Below are 17,872 nucleotides of genomic sequence, written 5' to 3'. Positions count from 1 at the left end.
CTATTTGTGCCTGTCTATTCCAATTTTCTCCTCCAGTGGAAAGAAATAACATTATTATTTCATCCTTTAAACACACCCAAAACAGATGTCAGCAATTTTCTGAATGGAGGCTGCAATGCATTCCTCTGCATATGGGATCATCGGAATGTGGTGATTTTGGACCAGTTTTGAGGAGCAAGAATGGGAACTGTAACCCCCTGGGAAGATTTCTTACATTCCCATACTTAAACAGCTAAAATCATTGCTACCAATATTTAGTAATAAAATAGTCAGATTTTAGAGGTACAGTTTTGGATTACTGGGGGAGATCTGCCACTCAGATGCATCCCACTAAAATTAACCATTCTGCTACTGAGAAGCTGGGAGAGGGTTGCAACTGATGTGTATAAACAGCTACAAATTGTTTACCTCCCCTTAACATGTTCATTTAATCATGCCCTTGCTGAACCAAGGACATATTTGCCTAAAAATCTATACATAAAGTATTCTATTATGTTATGAATATTAATATTGAAGACACTGAACCTTAACATTAAGGTGTTTGTATGTCGGGGGGAGGGGAGAGGGAGAGGAAGAGAGAGATTTTGGTGTACCTGGTGTCAAACCAGGGAAATCAGGAGTATAAAAATTTATTGCAAGCTTAAGCTCTCTAAAAGAATCTGAGCTACTAATGGTCAAAATGTAGGAAATGTAGAAAATGTACGATTCTTTGTACAGCATAATTCTTGCATTTATCGACCAATTGCTATGTGGCAACCAGAGCCATTCTTCATATAAGCAGACCAATGATGGAATTGTTTCTTTGTTTAGTTATGGCTAGCACAAAGTTAGTTAGCTTTTAGTACAATTAAAGGTCTATTACTAACTTTTGGCAGAACTTATACTACAGTATTAGTTAGCACATTTCAATTTTTTTGATCCTGTTTTATGGCTGTAGCTTTCAAAATTTTGCATTGTTTTAAATTTTTAGTGGTTTAATTGGTTGGTTTTATTACCACACATCAGGATTATTTTTAATCACTTCAGAATTTTAAGATGGTGACACAAAACCTTCCCTGGTTTCTGAAACAAACAGTCCTGAGGAAGAGACAAAACTTATCATTTCATAAGAGATATCTAGCGGTGTCTTGAAACATCCAATGATGTGAGGGAAAAGGTTCCAAAATGATCTTCCAAAAGGAATGAGAAGAAAAGAGGGATATAAAATTGCATTTCAATATATCCCAGGAGAAAATTAACACAATCTCTCCCATTTTGGAGATCATAAAATTTGGACAGAAAAGAGCAAATCAAATTGTTCTACCAATAAAAAAAATTAATAGGGAGGATTAGTGACATACAGAAATATAGTAAGTAGACAATTAAGTAGAAGATAAAAAGACTAAGAGAAAAACCAGTTGCTAACGGTAGTAAAGTTTCACTTTATAAAAAATTTAGCGGCGAATTGGCTTTTTTTAATGGATTTATGGCTGGTGGTTACTTTACTTCTTAAATGCTTCAAGAAACTCCTCGACATCCTCCCCCCTCTGAATCTCCCTAAGTGGATCGTAAAATTTATTTTCTACTAATTAGCCCGTCACGATTCGACACTTTTATTACTTTACTACTTGACTTTGTTTACGATTAGATAAGATTGCACAGCCTGTAAGAGACCAAGAAGTCCATGGAAAAAAAAAAAAGAGCTTGCAATTTTTAAATACGACACATCATGGCGTCCCAAAATACCTCTAAGATTTCATTTCAGATTCTTTTTTCCGCATGCAGAGGACTATTTGACTCTTATCAAAGGCTCGAAAGAAAACTGGATCATCTGATTTTAAAATATGAAGTAAAAACTGAGATCGTTGAATGTTTAAATGCTCCTGAAATACAAATGGAAAATGTGAGAAATGGTGTCTGGTCTATCTCAGAGGAAGAAAGGAGGGGGGAAGCTATAAAGAAGACTCATTTAAAGAGACAGAGTGCAGAAGGAATGGAAAATCCACCCTTGAGAATTAAAGTTAATTTGGAAAATTTTACAAGCCCAGGACAACATCATTATTTCATCAATGGCATTCAGAGTCCAAAGGTGCCAAAATATCTTTGTCTGGATTTAATTATGAAAACATTTGGTAAATTTATCCAACGCGTGGCAATTGGCTGGAGAAGATCTTGCTATTGGAGAGACACTGGCTGATAGATGACTTTAATGTGTAATAGATATAGCTGAATAATGATTGATATGGATAGTATTATATACAATTTGGAACTGGCTGATAGATTGAAGAATACAATTGAAAACTAGTTAAATCTAATTGCTTTGTCTTGTAACAGATATAGTTGAATAATAATTGATATTGATAGTAATGTATATAATGTGGAGTTGATATGATAACTAACAATTGGAAGATTATACATAAAGAGTATTAACTACAATAATTATCACTATTAAAAAACTAAATAAAATACATACAATCAAATGTTAATCAATACTGGGAAAATGTTATGATATATGATATAATTAAATACTATGGATGTCCAGCTAAAATAGGATATGATGATTTGATGATAATAGAGGATTTTACAAATAAGTAAATGAAATGTCAGCATGTGTTATGGATTAATTATGTAATGCATAGCTAAGGATGAGGGATGTTTAAATAACCATAGGTAATTAAAACTGGAGGTATAATGATGTTGATATGGTAAATATTCGAGTTGAGATATTTGAATTAATATGAGTTAATGGAAGAGAAGCACCAAAGCATGTTGTAACCAGTTGATATACTTCTTTTTTTTTCTTATGATAGACACCTGTGTTCTGTTTTGTTTTCCTGCCTTGTCTCTTGTCGTTTTTGTCTTTTTTTGTCTTTTTTTTTTTAATTTTTATTTTTTATCTGTCCTTTTTCTTTTTTTTCTTTTTTTTCCTCTCCCACTGGTGTGGGCAGGGATTGTTCAAGATTATTATTTTCATCAATATTCTTAAATAATAATTACAGTTAAATGAAAATGGATATATAATAATGCTTTAGTTAATATGAGTTATGTTGATTGACTGTGGAGGAGATGTACCAAAACTTATCTGTAATTGATTGATACATTTTCTACAGATGTAAAGAAAGATGTGTACCTGTTTTAAACTAAAATTAAAAAACATTTATTAAAAAAAAAGAAAAAAGAATTTGAGTTAAAATAATCTTGGGCATCTCTTGAAAAAACGACCTGTTCAAGAGAGTTCCCTGATCTCCAGTGTAATATACACTATATTGCCAAAAGTATTCGCTCACAACTGCTTCTGATTATGTGCATGGGTGAGCAAATACTTTTGGCAATATAGTGTAGTATGATCTACATTGCTGAAGTAGCTCAGAAGTTGTTCAAATTGCTTTTTGGATTTTAAGACTTAAATTTAGAAGAAAAATGGTTTTCCTATTCAGGTCTATTTCATGTACTACACGAAGACCCCTTCGAAATTCTGGAAATTGTGGGGGAGTAGGGGGAAGAGTAAAAGTATGAGAAGGGAAGGGGAAGAAAATGATAGAAGTTTTTATTCTGATTAACGTTTAGGTCATTTTAAATGACTTCACCCTAATGAACCCTGTATTAATTTAAAAATATGAAGTGTGTACAGTATATATGATTGAAGTGCTTTAAGCACAAGATAAATAATGATGTGATACTTTACAAATGATACCGATTGGATTTAGAACTCTATGGTTCTAAACAGTGTTATATAATAACTATTAAGAAAATAAAACTTCCTCTGCTATTATAGCCATAAAGTACTTGCATTTCTAAAAGGAAAGAAAGAAAACAGGCTTAATTCATAAATCCCAAGAATTTCTGCAAAACTACAGTAACGTGCTGAATTATATAAATGGATAATTGGTTATTCTTTTGAGATTCTTGAAAACCAGTGTAGAAAATAAAACTTTCAGTCAAATATAACCAGTGATTTTAAAATGTGCAGTTCTCATAAAGTAAAAGGAAACTAGGCAGCTTGCTTGTAATTTTAAGAAAAACAGAATAGACTTACAGTACTATAAAAAACTTTTCAATATCCTAGTTGCTCCCTGCATGACATTTACCCTTCTCAATTTATAAACAATTCCAGCAGGATGGAAAACAAATATATTTCTTTTCACATGGGAGAAAACCAGAGCTATCCCATAACCATCAAAAGAACCTATGAAGGGAATTGATCACATTCTTTAGTAATGAGCCTCCATTTAATTACCAATTATTCCCCAAGCCAGATTCATCAGCAGAGGTAAGAAACTTGAGAAAATTTAAGCAAGATGACACTATCATTAGGTTGCAGATTTATGATTTGTGTCAGTATGGCCAGCAGAACATAATTTTGGAGTGTAAGATGAGTAAGAAAATGTACCACTTCATTGGCAAATTGATTTGCAAGTTAGGAAATACATCAAATGGGGAAAATTATACTTGCAGAGCTTCATATTTCAAAGAAATCCTAGATTCTATCTGTACTTCATCTCCATCACTGTGAATATGATACAGCATAACCTCAGTCAAAATAATAGACTATCAATGTACCCTAAATGGTTCAGGACAAAGTATTTGCAGGTTAAACAGTAGATTAAAGCTAGCAAATTTTGGCAAATTATTTAGACAAGATAATGTTACATTTCGGGACAAGGTGGCTCAGTGGCTAAGACACTGAGTTTGTCGATTAGAAAGGTCAGCAGTTCAAATCCCTAGCGCATGTAACTGAGTTAGCTCCCATTACTTGTCCCAGCTTCTGCCAACCTAGCAGTTTGAAAGCATGTAAAAATGCAAGTAGAAAAATAGGAATCCCCTTTGGTGGGAAGGTAACAGCGTTTCATGCGCCTTCTGCATTAATCATGCCGGCCACATGACCATGCCCCCCTAGAATTGGGAATAACTAGCACATATGTGCGAACCTTTACCTAATGTTGCATTTTCAGATTTGCATGGAATAACACCAGGCGTTATTATATAAACTATTATATAAACTTATTATATAAACTAAGTTTAATTCTGAGAAATAAAACAATTGCTTGTTCACCAAGATTTGTTTTATTTGCTTTGTATTGATATTTGGCAGGAAAGCAAACAGTTAATTATTTATTGGGTTTATATGCTACTGAATCAACTCATCTGCTAACAAGATAAAACAAATAAAACCACTATGAACCAAGGTGTGCCTTGAAGTCACAACTTGGTTGCTTTGGTCACTGCTTTGGTCTCCCTTCTTCCGTATGGGGCCATGGTAATCGCTAGAGTGAGGTGCAAAATGGAAATGAATATTCTCCCCCTTCTGTTTTTCTATCTGCTTACCTCTGCAGGGAATAGACCAAATAAAAGAGGAGGTAGAGTTGCACTATATATAAGAAATAATTACCTCTCTACAGAAATAGAGCACAACAATGATGAGAACTATTTTGAATGCATTTGGGTCAATATTAAAGGTTGGGGGGGGGGAATGACATTGCCATAGGTCTATACTACAGGCCACCCAACCAAGCAGAGGAAGTAGATGAACTTGTTAGTCAGCTAACTAAGGTATGTAGGAAGCATACCACAATAGTAGTGGGAGATTTTAACTACCCTGACATCAACTGGGAAACAAACTCTGCACCAAGTGGAAGATCCAACAGGTTCCTAACAAACCTAGCAGACAACTTTGTTTCCCAAAACGTAGAGAAGGAAACAAGGGGATCTGCCATATTGGACTTAATTCTCACTAGCAGAGAGGAAATGATAGAAGGTGTTGAAGCCACAGGAACCCTGGGGGCAAGCGACCATGCAATATTGGAATTCAACATTATGCAAACACAAGTAGCAGAACAAAGTGAAACTAGAGTCTTGGACTTTAAGAGAGCTAATTTCAATAAACTTAGAGAGAGCTTGGGAAAAATTCCATGGATGAGAATCCTCAAGGGGAAAACAACTCAAGAAGCTTGGGAAATTTTGAAAAATGAGATTACAAAAGTCTAGCACAATACCAATGAAGCCTAGTCTAGCACAATACCAATGAAGAAGAAAAATAACAGCTCCCAAAAGAAACCAGCATGGCTATAAAGAACTCTCTGACAAATTGAAAGACAAAAAAGATAAGTATAAAAAGTGGAAAGGGGGGGATATAAATAAGGCAGAATATCAGCAAATAGCCTGAGCATGTAAAGATGAAGTGAGGAAAGCTAAGGCTCACAATGAATAAAGGCTTGCCACAAAAGTAAAAAAATAACAAAAAAAGGTTCTTCCAACATGTTAAAAACAAAAAAAAGGTTAAGGAGACAATTGGTCCATTGCTGGGAGAAAGTGGCAAGAAGGTGACAAGCAAAAGGGAGAAAGCAGAACTATTTAACTCATGTTTTGCATCTGTCCTTACACAAAGGGATAAAACAGTCCAACCTATCAAAAACAGCACCACAAAAATCAGATTAGGAACACAAGTTGAAATAGGGAAGAAAATGGAAACTGAGCACCTGTCTACCCTAGACGAGTTCAAATCACCAGGACTGGACGGATTACACCCTAGGGTTCTGAAGGAACTGGCAGATGAGATCTCAGAACCACTGAACTATATATATCAGAGATCCTGGAGCACCGGGGAACTACCAGAGGCCTGGAAAAGAGCTGATGTGGTTCCCATCTTCAAAAAAGGGAAAAAAACAGATCTAGGAAATTATAGACCTATCAGCCTGACCTCAATACCAGGAGAGATTCTGGAAAAGATAATCAAGCAACGAATTAGCGAATACGTAGAAGCAAACAAAGTAATAGCCAAAAGCCAACATGGATTTGTCAAAAACAGATCATGCCAGACTAATCTTATTGCATTCTTTGACAAAGTGACAAAATTAGTGGACCATAACCCACTACTAGATAAAGTAGAAGAATGTGGGTTAAACAGCATCACCACCAGATGGATTTGTAACTGGCTGACCAACTGCACTCAACATGTAGTCCTCAATGGAACTGCATATTCATGGAGGGAAGTATGCAGTGGAGTACCCTAAGGCTCTGTTTTAGGCCCAGTACTCTTCAACATCTTCATCAATGATTTAGACAACCATTTAAATATGAGCCAGCAGTGTGCAGCAGCTGCCAAAAAAAGCCAACACAGTTCTAGGCTGCATAAACAGAGGGATAGAATCAAGATCACGTGAAGTGTTAATATCACTTTATAATGCCTTGGTAAGGCCTCACTTGGAATACTGCATTCAGTTTTGGTCGCCATGATGTAGAAAAGATGTGGAGACTCTAGAAATAGTGTAGAGAATAGCAACAAAGATGATTAGGGGACTAAAGACTAAAACCTATGGTTGTAGGAACTGGGTATGTCTAGTTTAATAGAAAGAAGGACTAGGGGAGACATGATAGCAGTGTTCCAATATCTCAGGGGTTGCCACAAAGAAGAGGGAGTCAAACTATTTTCCAAGGCACCTGAGGGTAGAACAAGAAGCGAAGGGTGGAAAATAATCAAGGAGAGAAGCAACTTAGAACTGAGGAGAAATCTGCTGACAGTTAGAACAATTAATCAGTGGAACAGCTTGCCTCCAGAAGTTGTGAATGCCCCAACACTGGAAGTCTTTAAGAAGATGTTGGATAGCCATTTGCCTGAAACAGTATAGGATTTCCTGCCTAGGCAGAGGGTTGGACTGGAAGACCTCCAAGGTCCCTTCCAACTCTGCTATTGTATTGTATTGTATTATCCTGACATATGCAGAAACAAGTAAATGATGACATAAGAAACCATGTATGACTGAAATGGCTTTCAAAGTGTACGGTGTCTTGATTTTGCTGTGACAAAGCTCTAAGGAGCCCAGAAGCAGGGAAAAGGAGAGAAGAGGGAGCCATTATCCCTGTAGTTGCTATGAGGAGTCATGCCAAAAAGAAGCAGTGCTACTGGTGATTTAGGCATTTAGGAAAACCTCTGGCTTCAGGGACTAGTTAATGTTTCAAGTACTTTAATCAATGGCAGTTACATCAATAGGTCTGGTTGGTATTTTTTTTTCATAGTTTTATATTGCCTTGAATGTACAGGGTGGGGCATAACCTTTTCCTAGGGGGTCACAGCAACACTTGTAATAACAACACAAATAATTCATACACCATTCGAAAGCCCATCAAAAACTGAGTTTATTGACACGATTTAATAGTCAGTATGACCACCATTAGCCCTTCGAACAGCATTCAAACGAGGTGGATAAGAACACAACAAATCTTCAAACAGTTCCGTTCGATTTTCCAGATTTTTCAACACAGTTTCCAAATTCATTCTCAAAGTTTCAACCGAAACAAATTTAACATTTAATAGCTCATTCAATTCAGTTTTTTATGGGCTTTAAAATGAGGTGTCGCGGAAGTTGTAAACTGCTGTCGATCTTGCTGTGACCCCCTAGGAAAAGGTTATGCCCCGCCCTCTGGAAAATCTGGAAAATCGAACGGAACTGTTTGAAGATTTGTTGTGTTCTTATCCACCTCGTTTGAATGCTGTTCGAAGGGCTAATGGTGGTCATACTGACTATTAAATCGTGTCAATAAACTCAGTTTTTGATGGGCTTTCGAATGGTGTATGAATTATTTGTGTTGTTATTACAAGTGTTGCTGTGACCCCCTAGGAAAAGGTTATGCCCCGCCCTGTACTCTGAACTAGCAGTTTTAAACAGAAAATAGCTATTGATGGTTAGGCTTCAAGGAATTTAACCTTAGTTGTTATCTGTGTTGCATTTCCATCACCAGGCTAGTTAAAAAACAAATGTAAAAATTCATCAAATTTTCATATGCAAACCAGAGCATTCACAAACCACACCGCATCCTTGAAGTATTTATTCTTCAATACATAAGTCACATGTATCTGAATCTACTTAGACTTCTTGAAATCACATGTAAAAGTCAAACAGAATATCACATTAAATGTTCCAACCCAATTTCATTCTGGCTGTACTTATTCAACAGAATTTCTAAGCTCACAGCGTTAATCTTCTTTAACAACTTTAGATCCATAACTGGAAAAATGCAAGACTCTTTCTTGTCAACAACATACAGACAAGTGATTTCTTGAAAGTTGAAAGAAAAGTGGTTATTTTACCTGGATTGGTGGCTCAATCATTATCCACGCAGGCAGCATCAAATTTGGATTCAGAGGCTGACTTCCAACTCGGAAATAAATCCCACCACAGCTGTCACAGGCCCAGATGTGCTGATTTCCACATGCTAAGCTTATAAGTTTCACAGAACCTAAATAGAAAGGGGGGGGGATTTCAGTTAGTTAGCCTCTTCAACTGTGATTTATGTCACCAGTTAGACTTAACCTACACAATTACTGTATTCTGCCCTGCCCCAGATGAATAATTTCAGGTGAGTGGAAATAAAATACTCTTCTCCAGTATGCTATGGCCATTTTAACATACAATGAAAAAGGAGCTCTAAGCACACTTTTCCTTTCATCAAAAATAATTTGGACATCAGACTTGTTAAGCAAATAAGTCCCTACCGCCAAAAACCAGTGCTTCTAATGTGCTCTCAAAATGTGCCTACCAGGTCCAATCTTGGGCAATCCTATATTGAATTATCTAGAATGAACCCTTCTGCCCTCTGTTGATATTCTTTTCACAATACAGAACCTGGAGGGAGGAATTGCTTTACTATTTGCTTTACTGAAGAGGTTTCTTTACTTGCAGAGGAATTCTCACGTGAAATTCTCTTTCACTGCCAATAATAGCTTACATTCCACTTCAGATTACCTTTACAATCTGAATTACAGTGTAATTAGAAAGCAAGTATGTAACTTTAGGCCCTATTATTAACATGTCTTTTTAATGTAGAAACTCCTGTTTATTGAAGCATTTTAGGGTAATAGAACATGCAATGCAAAGGAATTTGTTGCATAATTAAGAGATACAAGTTTTCACATGAACTCAAGTGAACTTCCTCTGGAAGACAGCTAAGCTTACAAAGTCTATAAATACGTTTTAATGTTTCACATTCCAAATGTTGTTAGCAAACAATGGCTGCTGATGAGATCTATGGGATAAATATCTCAAGATTAGTTACTTTTTCATTTCCACTATACTAAGATAATAAGAAGCCCTTATCCTAAGGAGTTATATGATTCACAGAGCACATACTGCATTTTTAGTTTCATTAAAACAATAGCATCAACATTTTGCAGCTTTCTCTAAGATTGAAACAGAAAATATAATGATGCGAAATAAATTTCCTCAGTTGTTCGTCTATCTTCCAATAACCAAATACTTGTTCCTAGAAATGTCAGCTTGCGTGATTCTTTGTTCTTTAAAAGCTATCACTATTGCATTCATTTTACAGAAACGGAACTATTCATTCTTAAGAGACTTAAGCAGTAATTCGCATACCCTTTTCAAATATGGCAGTATGCAGGAAATCAAATCTCACATTAATGGCTTTTCCCCAACCACTGAGTTAAATGCTACCCACTGATGCTTGAGCTGACAGAAAGGTACGTTGCCATAGATGATGTCTTACTTGCATCTGTTCCTTTTTATGTCTTATGTGAAAAAGGTTATAAGAAGAGACAACTTCTAAGCAGAAATTTTGAAGACATTCAGTTTCTTACAAATGAAACCAATACAATACAATACAATACAATAGCAGAGTTGGAAGGGACCTTGAAGGTCTTCTAGTCCAACCCCCTGCCTAGACAGGAAACCCTATACCATTCCAGACAAATGGCTATCCAACATCTTCTTAAAGACTTACAGTGTTGGGGCATTCACAACTTCTGGAGGCAAGCTGTTCCACTGATTAATTGTTCTAACTGTCAGCAGATTTCTCCTCAGTTCTAAGTTGTTTCTCTCCTTGATTAGTTTCCACCCATTGCTTCTTGTTCTACCCTCAGGTGCCTTGGAGAATAGTCTGAGTCCCTCTTCTTTGTGGCAACTCCTGAGATATTGGAACACTGCTATCATGTCTCCCCTAGTCCTCCTTTCTATTAAACTAGACATACCCAGTTCCTGCAACCGTTCTTCATGTTTTAGTCTCCAGTCCCCAATCATCTTTGTTGCTCTTCTCTGCACTCTTTCTTGAGTCTTCACATCTTTTCTACATTGTGGTGACCAAAACTGGATGCAGTATTCCAAGTGTGGCCTTACCAAGGCATTATAAAGTGGTATTAACACTTCATGTGATCTTGATTCTATCCCTCTGTTTATGCAGCCTAGAACTGTGTTGGCTTTTTTTGGCAGCTGCTGCACACTGTTGGCTCATATTCAAATGGTTGTCCACTAGGACTCCAAGATCCCTTTTACAATTACTACTGTTGAGCAAGGTACCACCTATACTGTACCTGTGCATTTTGTTTTTCTTGCCTAAAAGTAGAACCTTACTCTTTTCACCATTGAATTTCATTTTATTAGATAGTGCCCAATGTTCAAGTTTGTCAAGATCCTTCTGTAACTTTAGCCTATCTTCTGGAGTGTTGGCTATTCCTGCCAGTTCCCCATTTATTCCCTCATCCAAACCAATCATGTGAAAACTTGTATCTCTTAATTATGCAAACCAATCAATTATGAAGTTATAAACAAGCTCTACCAAAAACAAATAGCAAGAATTCCTCTAGGTTAGTGTTTCTCAACTTTGGCAGCTTTAAGGTGTGTGGATTTCAACTCCTAGAACTCCCCATCCAGCATAGTTAAAGTTGCCAAAATTGAGAAACACTGCTATAAGTGACTGTGAACATAAGAGACCACAACACCTTTGGCATCAGCTTGAAAAAAACAACCAAACTGACCCAATTTGGCAGCATGAGCAAAGCTATGTCATTTACAGATCCCCTGTTATTTAATTGCCCTAAAATTCTTCTCTACATCTTATGGGTAGGTGTCAAATGGCTGGTCACTTCAGAATTTAAGATTGTGACCCAAAACCTTCCCTGGTTTCTGAGACAAACAGTCCCGAGGAAGAGACAAAACTTATCATTTCATAAAAGATATCTAGCGGTGTCTTGAAACATACAATGATGTGAGGGAAAAGGTTCCAAAATGATCTTCCAAAAGAAATGAGAAGAAAAGAGGGATATAAAATTGCATTTCAATATATCCCAGTTGAAAATTAATACAGTATCTCCCATTTTGGAGACCATAAAATTTGGACAGAAAAATAACATTATCATTTTATATCACAATCACAGCAGTTTTAAAAAGAGAGCATACTGTACTTAAACAGGGGGGGGGGAAAGACTGTTGAGTGAAGCAGTCATATGCTCAATCACATAATATCTGACATAACAACCACTTCATTCAATGGCTGAGATTCCAGGCTCAATTGTGGTTACAGGCTGAGTACTACCTACACACTATTCTCTCTCCCTTTTTTTCTCCCCCCCCCCCAATGCGCCCCCCCCCCCCAATCTATCCATGGATGAAAGAAAATCTCTAAAAGAGAGGTCATGCAATCTGGGAAGAAAGAGTTTTTCTTTTTGATGAAAAAAAGACTCATCAAAAAGAAAAACGTAAATAAATTGCCTATTTTTTGTGTGCGTGTGTGTGTGTGCGCGCGTGCATGTGCGTGTACATGTATGTATATATTAGACAAAAGAAAGAAGAGTGCCACATCAAACAAATAAGTGGAAGAATGAAATATTCTAACTCATAGCTAGAGTCTTAAAATGAATTTATCAAATTGGATTCAAATTGAATCCAATCTCAGCCTATTTCTTTATAATCTCTTAAATTCTGCCATTATTTCAATATTGTTACACAACACCCAATCAGTCAAGAATAATTTGAAAACGTTAGGATAAATTTTGTATTGATTTGACTTTTAGTACAGCTATTAAAAAATCACTTCATTGCTGGTCAGCTGATGGTTTTGATCTAATAAGTGCCAGGATTTTTGGAACAGAGTCATATACCATCTCCTCTGCATTATTGGACAGTTATTTACACACACAACACAATTTGATATCCACGTATACACTTATTGTAGAGTATTTTCAGCTTCTATTCTCATTCCAATTTTGTGTTTTTTCTAACAAAAACTCATGTGAATTATTGATCCGGACAATGTTTTATTAGCCAGAACATTGGCAAAGTCCATTTGACTGTATTGCAGAAATTCTGAATATAATAGAGTAAGTTTAATTAAGTCACATGGTATGATGACTATTCAAGTACACAAAGAACTGCCTGAACAGAGTTGACATTTCCAAATCCATTGTAATGTTAATGTGATTTAACCAGAAATGTTTTCTTGATATGTGGATGTTTTTGGTGGTTAATGGCTACTAGTGGCAGGGAAAGAGACAGTGACAAAGGTAAGGGTCCACTGAAAAAAGATACCAAAATAAAGTGTGTGTGTGTACTATTTATACACACACACACATGTACATACACATGTTAGCAACGGAGTGTCACCAACTTATTTTTTCACTTCAGCCTCCAGAATTGACATCTGATACTTAGGTTATAATCAGATTTTAACTACATATTTTAGGCAGCAAAAACAATAACTCAATAATCATATTCAAAACATGACATCATAACTTGTTGCCATGACATCATTATGCTGCTTCATGAAAGTACTGATCATTCTCTTCTAAAACACAACTGGTTGTCTAGTCCATTGTCATATCCTTCATCTGTAGCCAGTATGATAGGGATTTCAAAAACTGCTGTAATCATTTGTCTACGTTTTTACGTACTTTTAATTTATTTCTATCCTGCCCTTATTATTTTTACAAATAACTCAAGGTAGCAAACATATCCAATACATTTTTCTCCTCCTATTTTAGCCACAATAATTTAAATTATTATCATTATATTTCATACATCAGAACAATTCTTTGTGTGAACTCTTATCAATTATACAGAGAAAAGAATCTAATCTGCATTTCAGCTAAGAATTTTCTAAAGCTACAATTAGATTTACCTAATTGAGAAAGGTCCAGTTTGGTCCAATGCATTCCTGTTGGGCAATTTGGTGAAAGTGTCCTTATGAAGACCTGCCCCAGACTATTTAAGCTCCATATTGCATCCCGGCAAGCTGAATAATACACCATTTCATTATCAGAAGGGAGCTGAACTGTTGAAGGATGGAACTGAGGATTCTGATCACTAACACAAAACAGGTCCTTGCTGCTTTGGGACAACCATAAGAAACTTCCTGAAGGAAGGACAAAGTTTTTATTATAAACTCCATTTTTTTTAGAAATCTTTATAAAAATTAATCAGTATTTGTACATAAAGCAAAATCTGCATTCTAAGATTGCATTAATATAATTATTATCTTCATAATGTAATTAATTCACTTCACAAATACTTGGAAACCTTTACACACATTATAAGTTGTTTTAAAGTTATTCCTATATTCCATTTTTTTAAAAACCAAGGCTAAGAAACAGTTCTTTAAAAAATGTAAAAAAAACATCCTGTGGCTGTTTTATCCTAGCATTCTCTGGTTATCTATAATAACCAGATGTTTCTAGGAAATCAACAAGCAGAGGCAATACCAATAGCTGATGTTGATCACATAAGGTTTCATTTTAAATTTATAAAAATATATGCAAATGTTTCATTCCATGGTTTACCTTATATAAAATCATTTATTTTATTTCTAATACTCAGGAAATAAACATAAAATTAGTTAATTACCACAATAGGTTGGCACTGATCTAAAGTAAATCTGTTAATACTGAATGTGAACAGAACAATCTTAGGCTTTGCAGCACTGAGAAAAATACAGTAATATAAAAACTTGATATATCTATAAAGCATGAGACTAAGGATTATGCAGTTAAAATGTAAAGGCGGTAAGACATATAAAAAGTAAATGACAAATTCTCAAGCTACAGTTTTATTTGATCATTTATTAAATGTAATATATGGATTCCTAGTGAATCAATGGTTTAAAGGAACTGCCAAGGATGACCTTTTTAAGTTCTTAAATCACTGTGCAAATTAAAGGCTCATAGTAAGAGCAGGAATTTCCAATTTTGCATTCACCACCTTCTTGCTGTGTATTAATTAACTTAGAACTAAACAAGGTTTTAAATTACTCAGTTCCAATACTATTTTATGGATATACAAAATGGTAGCAAAGATCAATTTACATGTTTCTTTATCCTAGCAGACATGTATGATTATATTTTACACACAGAGAGAGGGGGTGGGGAGGGAGGGAGAGAGAGAGACATGTTTTTAACCTTCTTTTGTCGGAGCTGCAGAAGCTAACACAAAAGCCCATTTTGTAGCTGAAGCAGTGCCCCGAGGCACCACATTATTCCAATATGTACCTGCAAAAGAAAACAGGAAAACTATCAATACAAAAACCTCTGTCTCATGTGCAGTAATGTCTGAACTACATTTTTGTTCTTTAGGTTTTTATTTTAAAGAAGAACATAGTCTATATTCCGGGTTTCAATTTTCATGTTGACCTAATAATGACAATTAAGCATTCAAAGAAGAGATTCCATTCTTACTGAGGTAGCCCAACAACATAGGCCACATGGAGAAACCAATGCCATATATGTTCCAAAAGAGCTAGAGTAACAGAATCTTTGTGCTTTCTCCTCCCTCACCTTATGTTCCTGTGAATTAGGAAGGACTTGATGAGACATTTTTCATGTTACTTTTGTTGGTGCGGCTACACATCCTTCTCACCTGACTGTTGCTTAGGTATGGTAGCAGCTCTTCCTCTTGCCTTTCAAGGCCATTCCCCTGTCCGCTACTCCCAAACAAGATATTTTTTGCAATCCAGTTTGACCCATCACTTTCTTCTATACAATCTTTCCTTCCTAATGCTTCCTATCAAAATCTAACCTATTCCCCTGTCCGCTACTCCCAAACAAGATATTTTTTGCAATCCAGTTTGACCCATCACTTTCTTCTATACAATCTTTCCTTCCTAATGCTTCCTATCAAAATCTAACCTATTCCCCTGTCCGCTACTCCCAAACAAGATATTTTTTGCAATCCAGTTTGACCCATCACTTTCTTCTATACAATCTTTCCTTCCTAATGCTTCCTATCAAAATCTAACCTATTTAAGATCTCTTTAAGTAATCCAAAATAGGACATCCCTATTTTTTTTTGGGTCATACTGGCCAAAATGTATGGAAGAAATAAAGTTGCCTACTGTGGTATGGAAATATTGAGTAAAGTAATTCATATTCTAATGTATCTATGAATCTTGAGACCTGAGACCACGATGTAGAACAGATGTAGAGACTCTAGAAAGAGTGCAGAGAAGAACAACAAAGATGATTAGGGGACTGGAGACTAAAATAGATGAAGAACGGTTGCAGGAACTGGCTATGTCTAGTTTAAGAGAAAGAAGGACTAGGGGAGACATGATAGCAGTCTTCCAATATCTCAGAGTTGCCACAAAGAAGAGGGACTCAGACTATTCTCCAAGGCACCTGAGGATAGAACAAGAAGCAATGGGTGGAAACTAATTAAGGAGAGAAGCAACTTAGAACTGAGGAGAAATTTCCTGACAGTTAGAACAATTAATCAGTGGAACATTTTGCCTCCAAAAGTTGTGAATGCCCCAACACTGGAAGTCTTTAAGAAGATGTTGGATAGCCATTTGTCTGAAATGGTATAGGGTTTCCTGCCTAGGCAGGAGGTTGGACTAGAAAACCTCCAAGGTCCTTCCAACTCTGCTATTGTATTGTATTATTGTATTATATCCAATACTCAGGTTTACCTATGTACCTGAAATATATTTTGAAAATTCAAGAATTTTAATATCTATTGCTATAATTGGTAGCAAAACAACATAGAATATTAGAATGCCAGCATACATTCTACAAACTGTTGGATTTGGCTTGATATATAAATTATTCCACAATACAGTTTTTCAATTTTAAATAAGACAGATTTCTCTTTTTTCATTTTTACATACAGAGTTTCTCTGCATGTAAAAGGCAGATTAATTGAACTATGTATCATTGAAATAAAATATAGTCTCAGGTTGGTTGAAAATGTTCTAGATGGGACTCAGTCACATGCCTCTACCACTAACATTTTTTACACATATTTTTATTTTAAACTCAACACAATATGCATACATTGTTCTTGGTTTGAAGGCACATGATGTAGTAACCTCACTAAATCTAAGCAAAACTGGGTTTGGCCAGCACCCAGAAAAAGTAAGTCTGCCTAGACATTCTTTGAAAGCTGCTTAGAAGATATCTGGAACAAAATAATACAAACGTTACAATAAGAGATGGCAAAACTGTAGACTAGGCCAGAGGAATATATGCCAGGAAAGAAGCATTCGGCTCTGCATGCTTGGCTATGATACAACTAAGTTCTACATGTTTGCTGATTCCCACATGCCTCTTCCATTCACAAATTGATGTATGAGTTGGCAACATGTATTATGCCCAGGAGTGACACAACAGAAAGATATTAACCACCATTGCTCAAAATAAATGGGTCCAGACACTTTCCACTTTGAAATAATTGATAGAAATAAAATAATTGCTAAACAACTTTAGAAGTGTGTATGCCAACACGTTAAGTTTAAAAGCAACTTCAGCAACAAAAAATGCACTTGCCTATGAGGTTTCCCTTTGCTACATGAAATTCATTTTTCCCAGAGGAAATCCAAACACCGCTGCTATTGACTGCAAGTAGGCTTGGTTGACACTGAAGCTGTTGTGACCAGAAAGTTGTACGCAGTTTGTCTGCCACTTTCTCAACAGGAGCCTGGGCTGCTGTTGCTACTGTTTGTGTTGCATGGATTATTGTCTGGAAAAGGCTGCACTGGTCAAACACAACATAATCGGTAATGCTTACCTGCGGGAATAAAATACATAAAAGGACTAATTTAGTTTCAGAGCGCATATTAAGCCCTCTCTTGTTTCATCACAGGAAAATTCCAACAAGAGCAACAACTTCTTTTCAACAGCATG

At 35.9% G+C, this 17,872-nt stretch overlaps 1 protein-coding gene across 2 annotated transcripts in view; it reads right to left on the bottom strand.

Moving 5' to 3' along the window:
- TECPR2 (tectonin beta-propeller repeat containing 2) overlaps positions 1–17,872 on the bottom strand; it is a 48,772-nt gene that overhangs the window by 5,793 nt on the left and 25,107 nt on the right. Inside the window, exons 14-18 of one of the 2 annotated variants that reach the window (XM_087726531.1) lie at positions 17,516–17,756; positions 15,155–15,244; positions 13,882–14,115; positions 9,065–9,213; positions 3,646–4,486 (exon numbers count right to left, since the gene is read on the bottom strand). In XM_087726531.1, coding sequence (XP_087582657.1) covers positions 4,484–4,486; positions 9,065–9,213; positions 13,882–14,115; positions 15,155–15,244; positions 17,516–17,756 — 717 coding nt within the window. In that variant the 3' untranslated portion in view covers positions 3,646–4,483. Of the gene's footprint in view, positions 1–3,645; positions 4,487–9,064; positions 9,214–13,881; positions 14,116–15,154; positions 15,245–17,515; positions 17,757–17,872 lie in introns of those variants that run through there. The other variant, XM_014073532.2, reaches the window with a different exon arrangement.

This window comes from Thamnophis sirtalis, unplaced genomic scaffold (genome assembly GCF_051295495.1).
Source record: "Thamnophis sirtalis isolate CommonGarterSnake01/CBP01778 unplaced genomic scaffold, rThaSir2_p1.2 scaffold_1, whole genome shotgun sequence".
Taxonomy (NCBI): Eukaryota; Metazoa; Chordata; class Lepidosauria; order Squamata; family Natricidae; genus Thamnophis; species Thamnophis sirtalis.
Note: the sequence above shows the minus strand (reverse complement) of the source record. Positions and strands in the feature narration are given on the sequence as shown.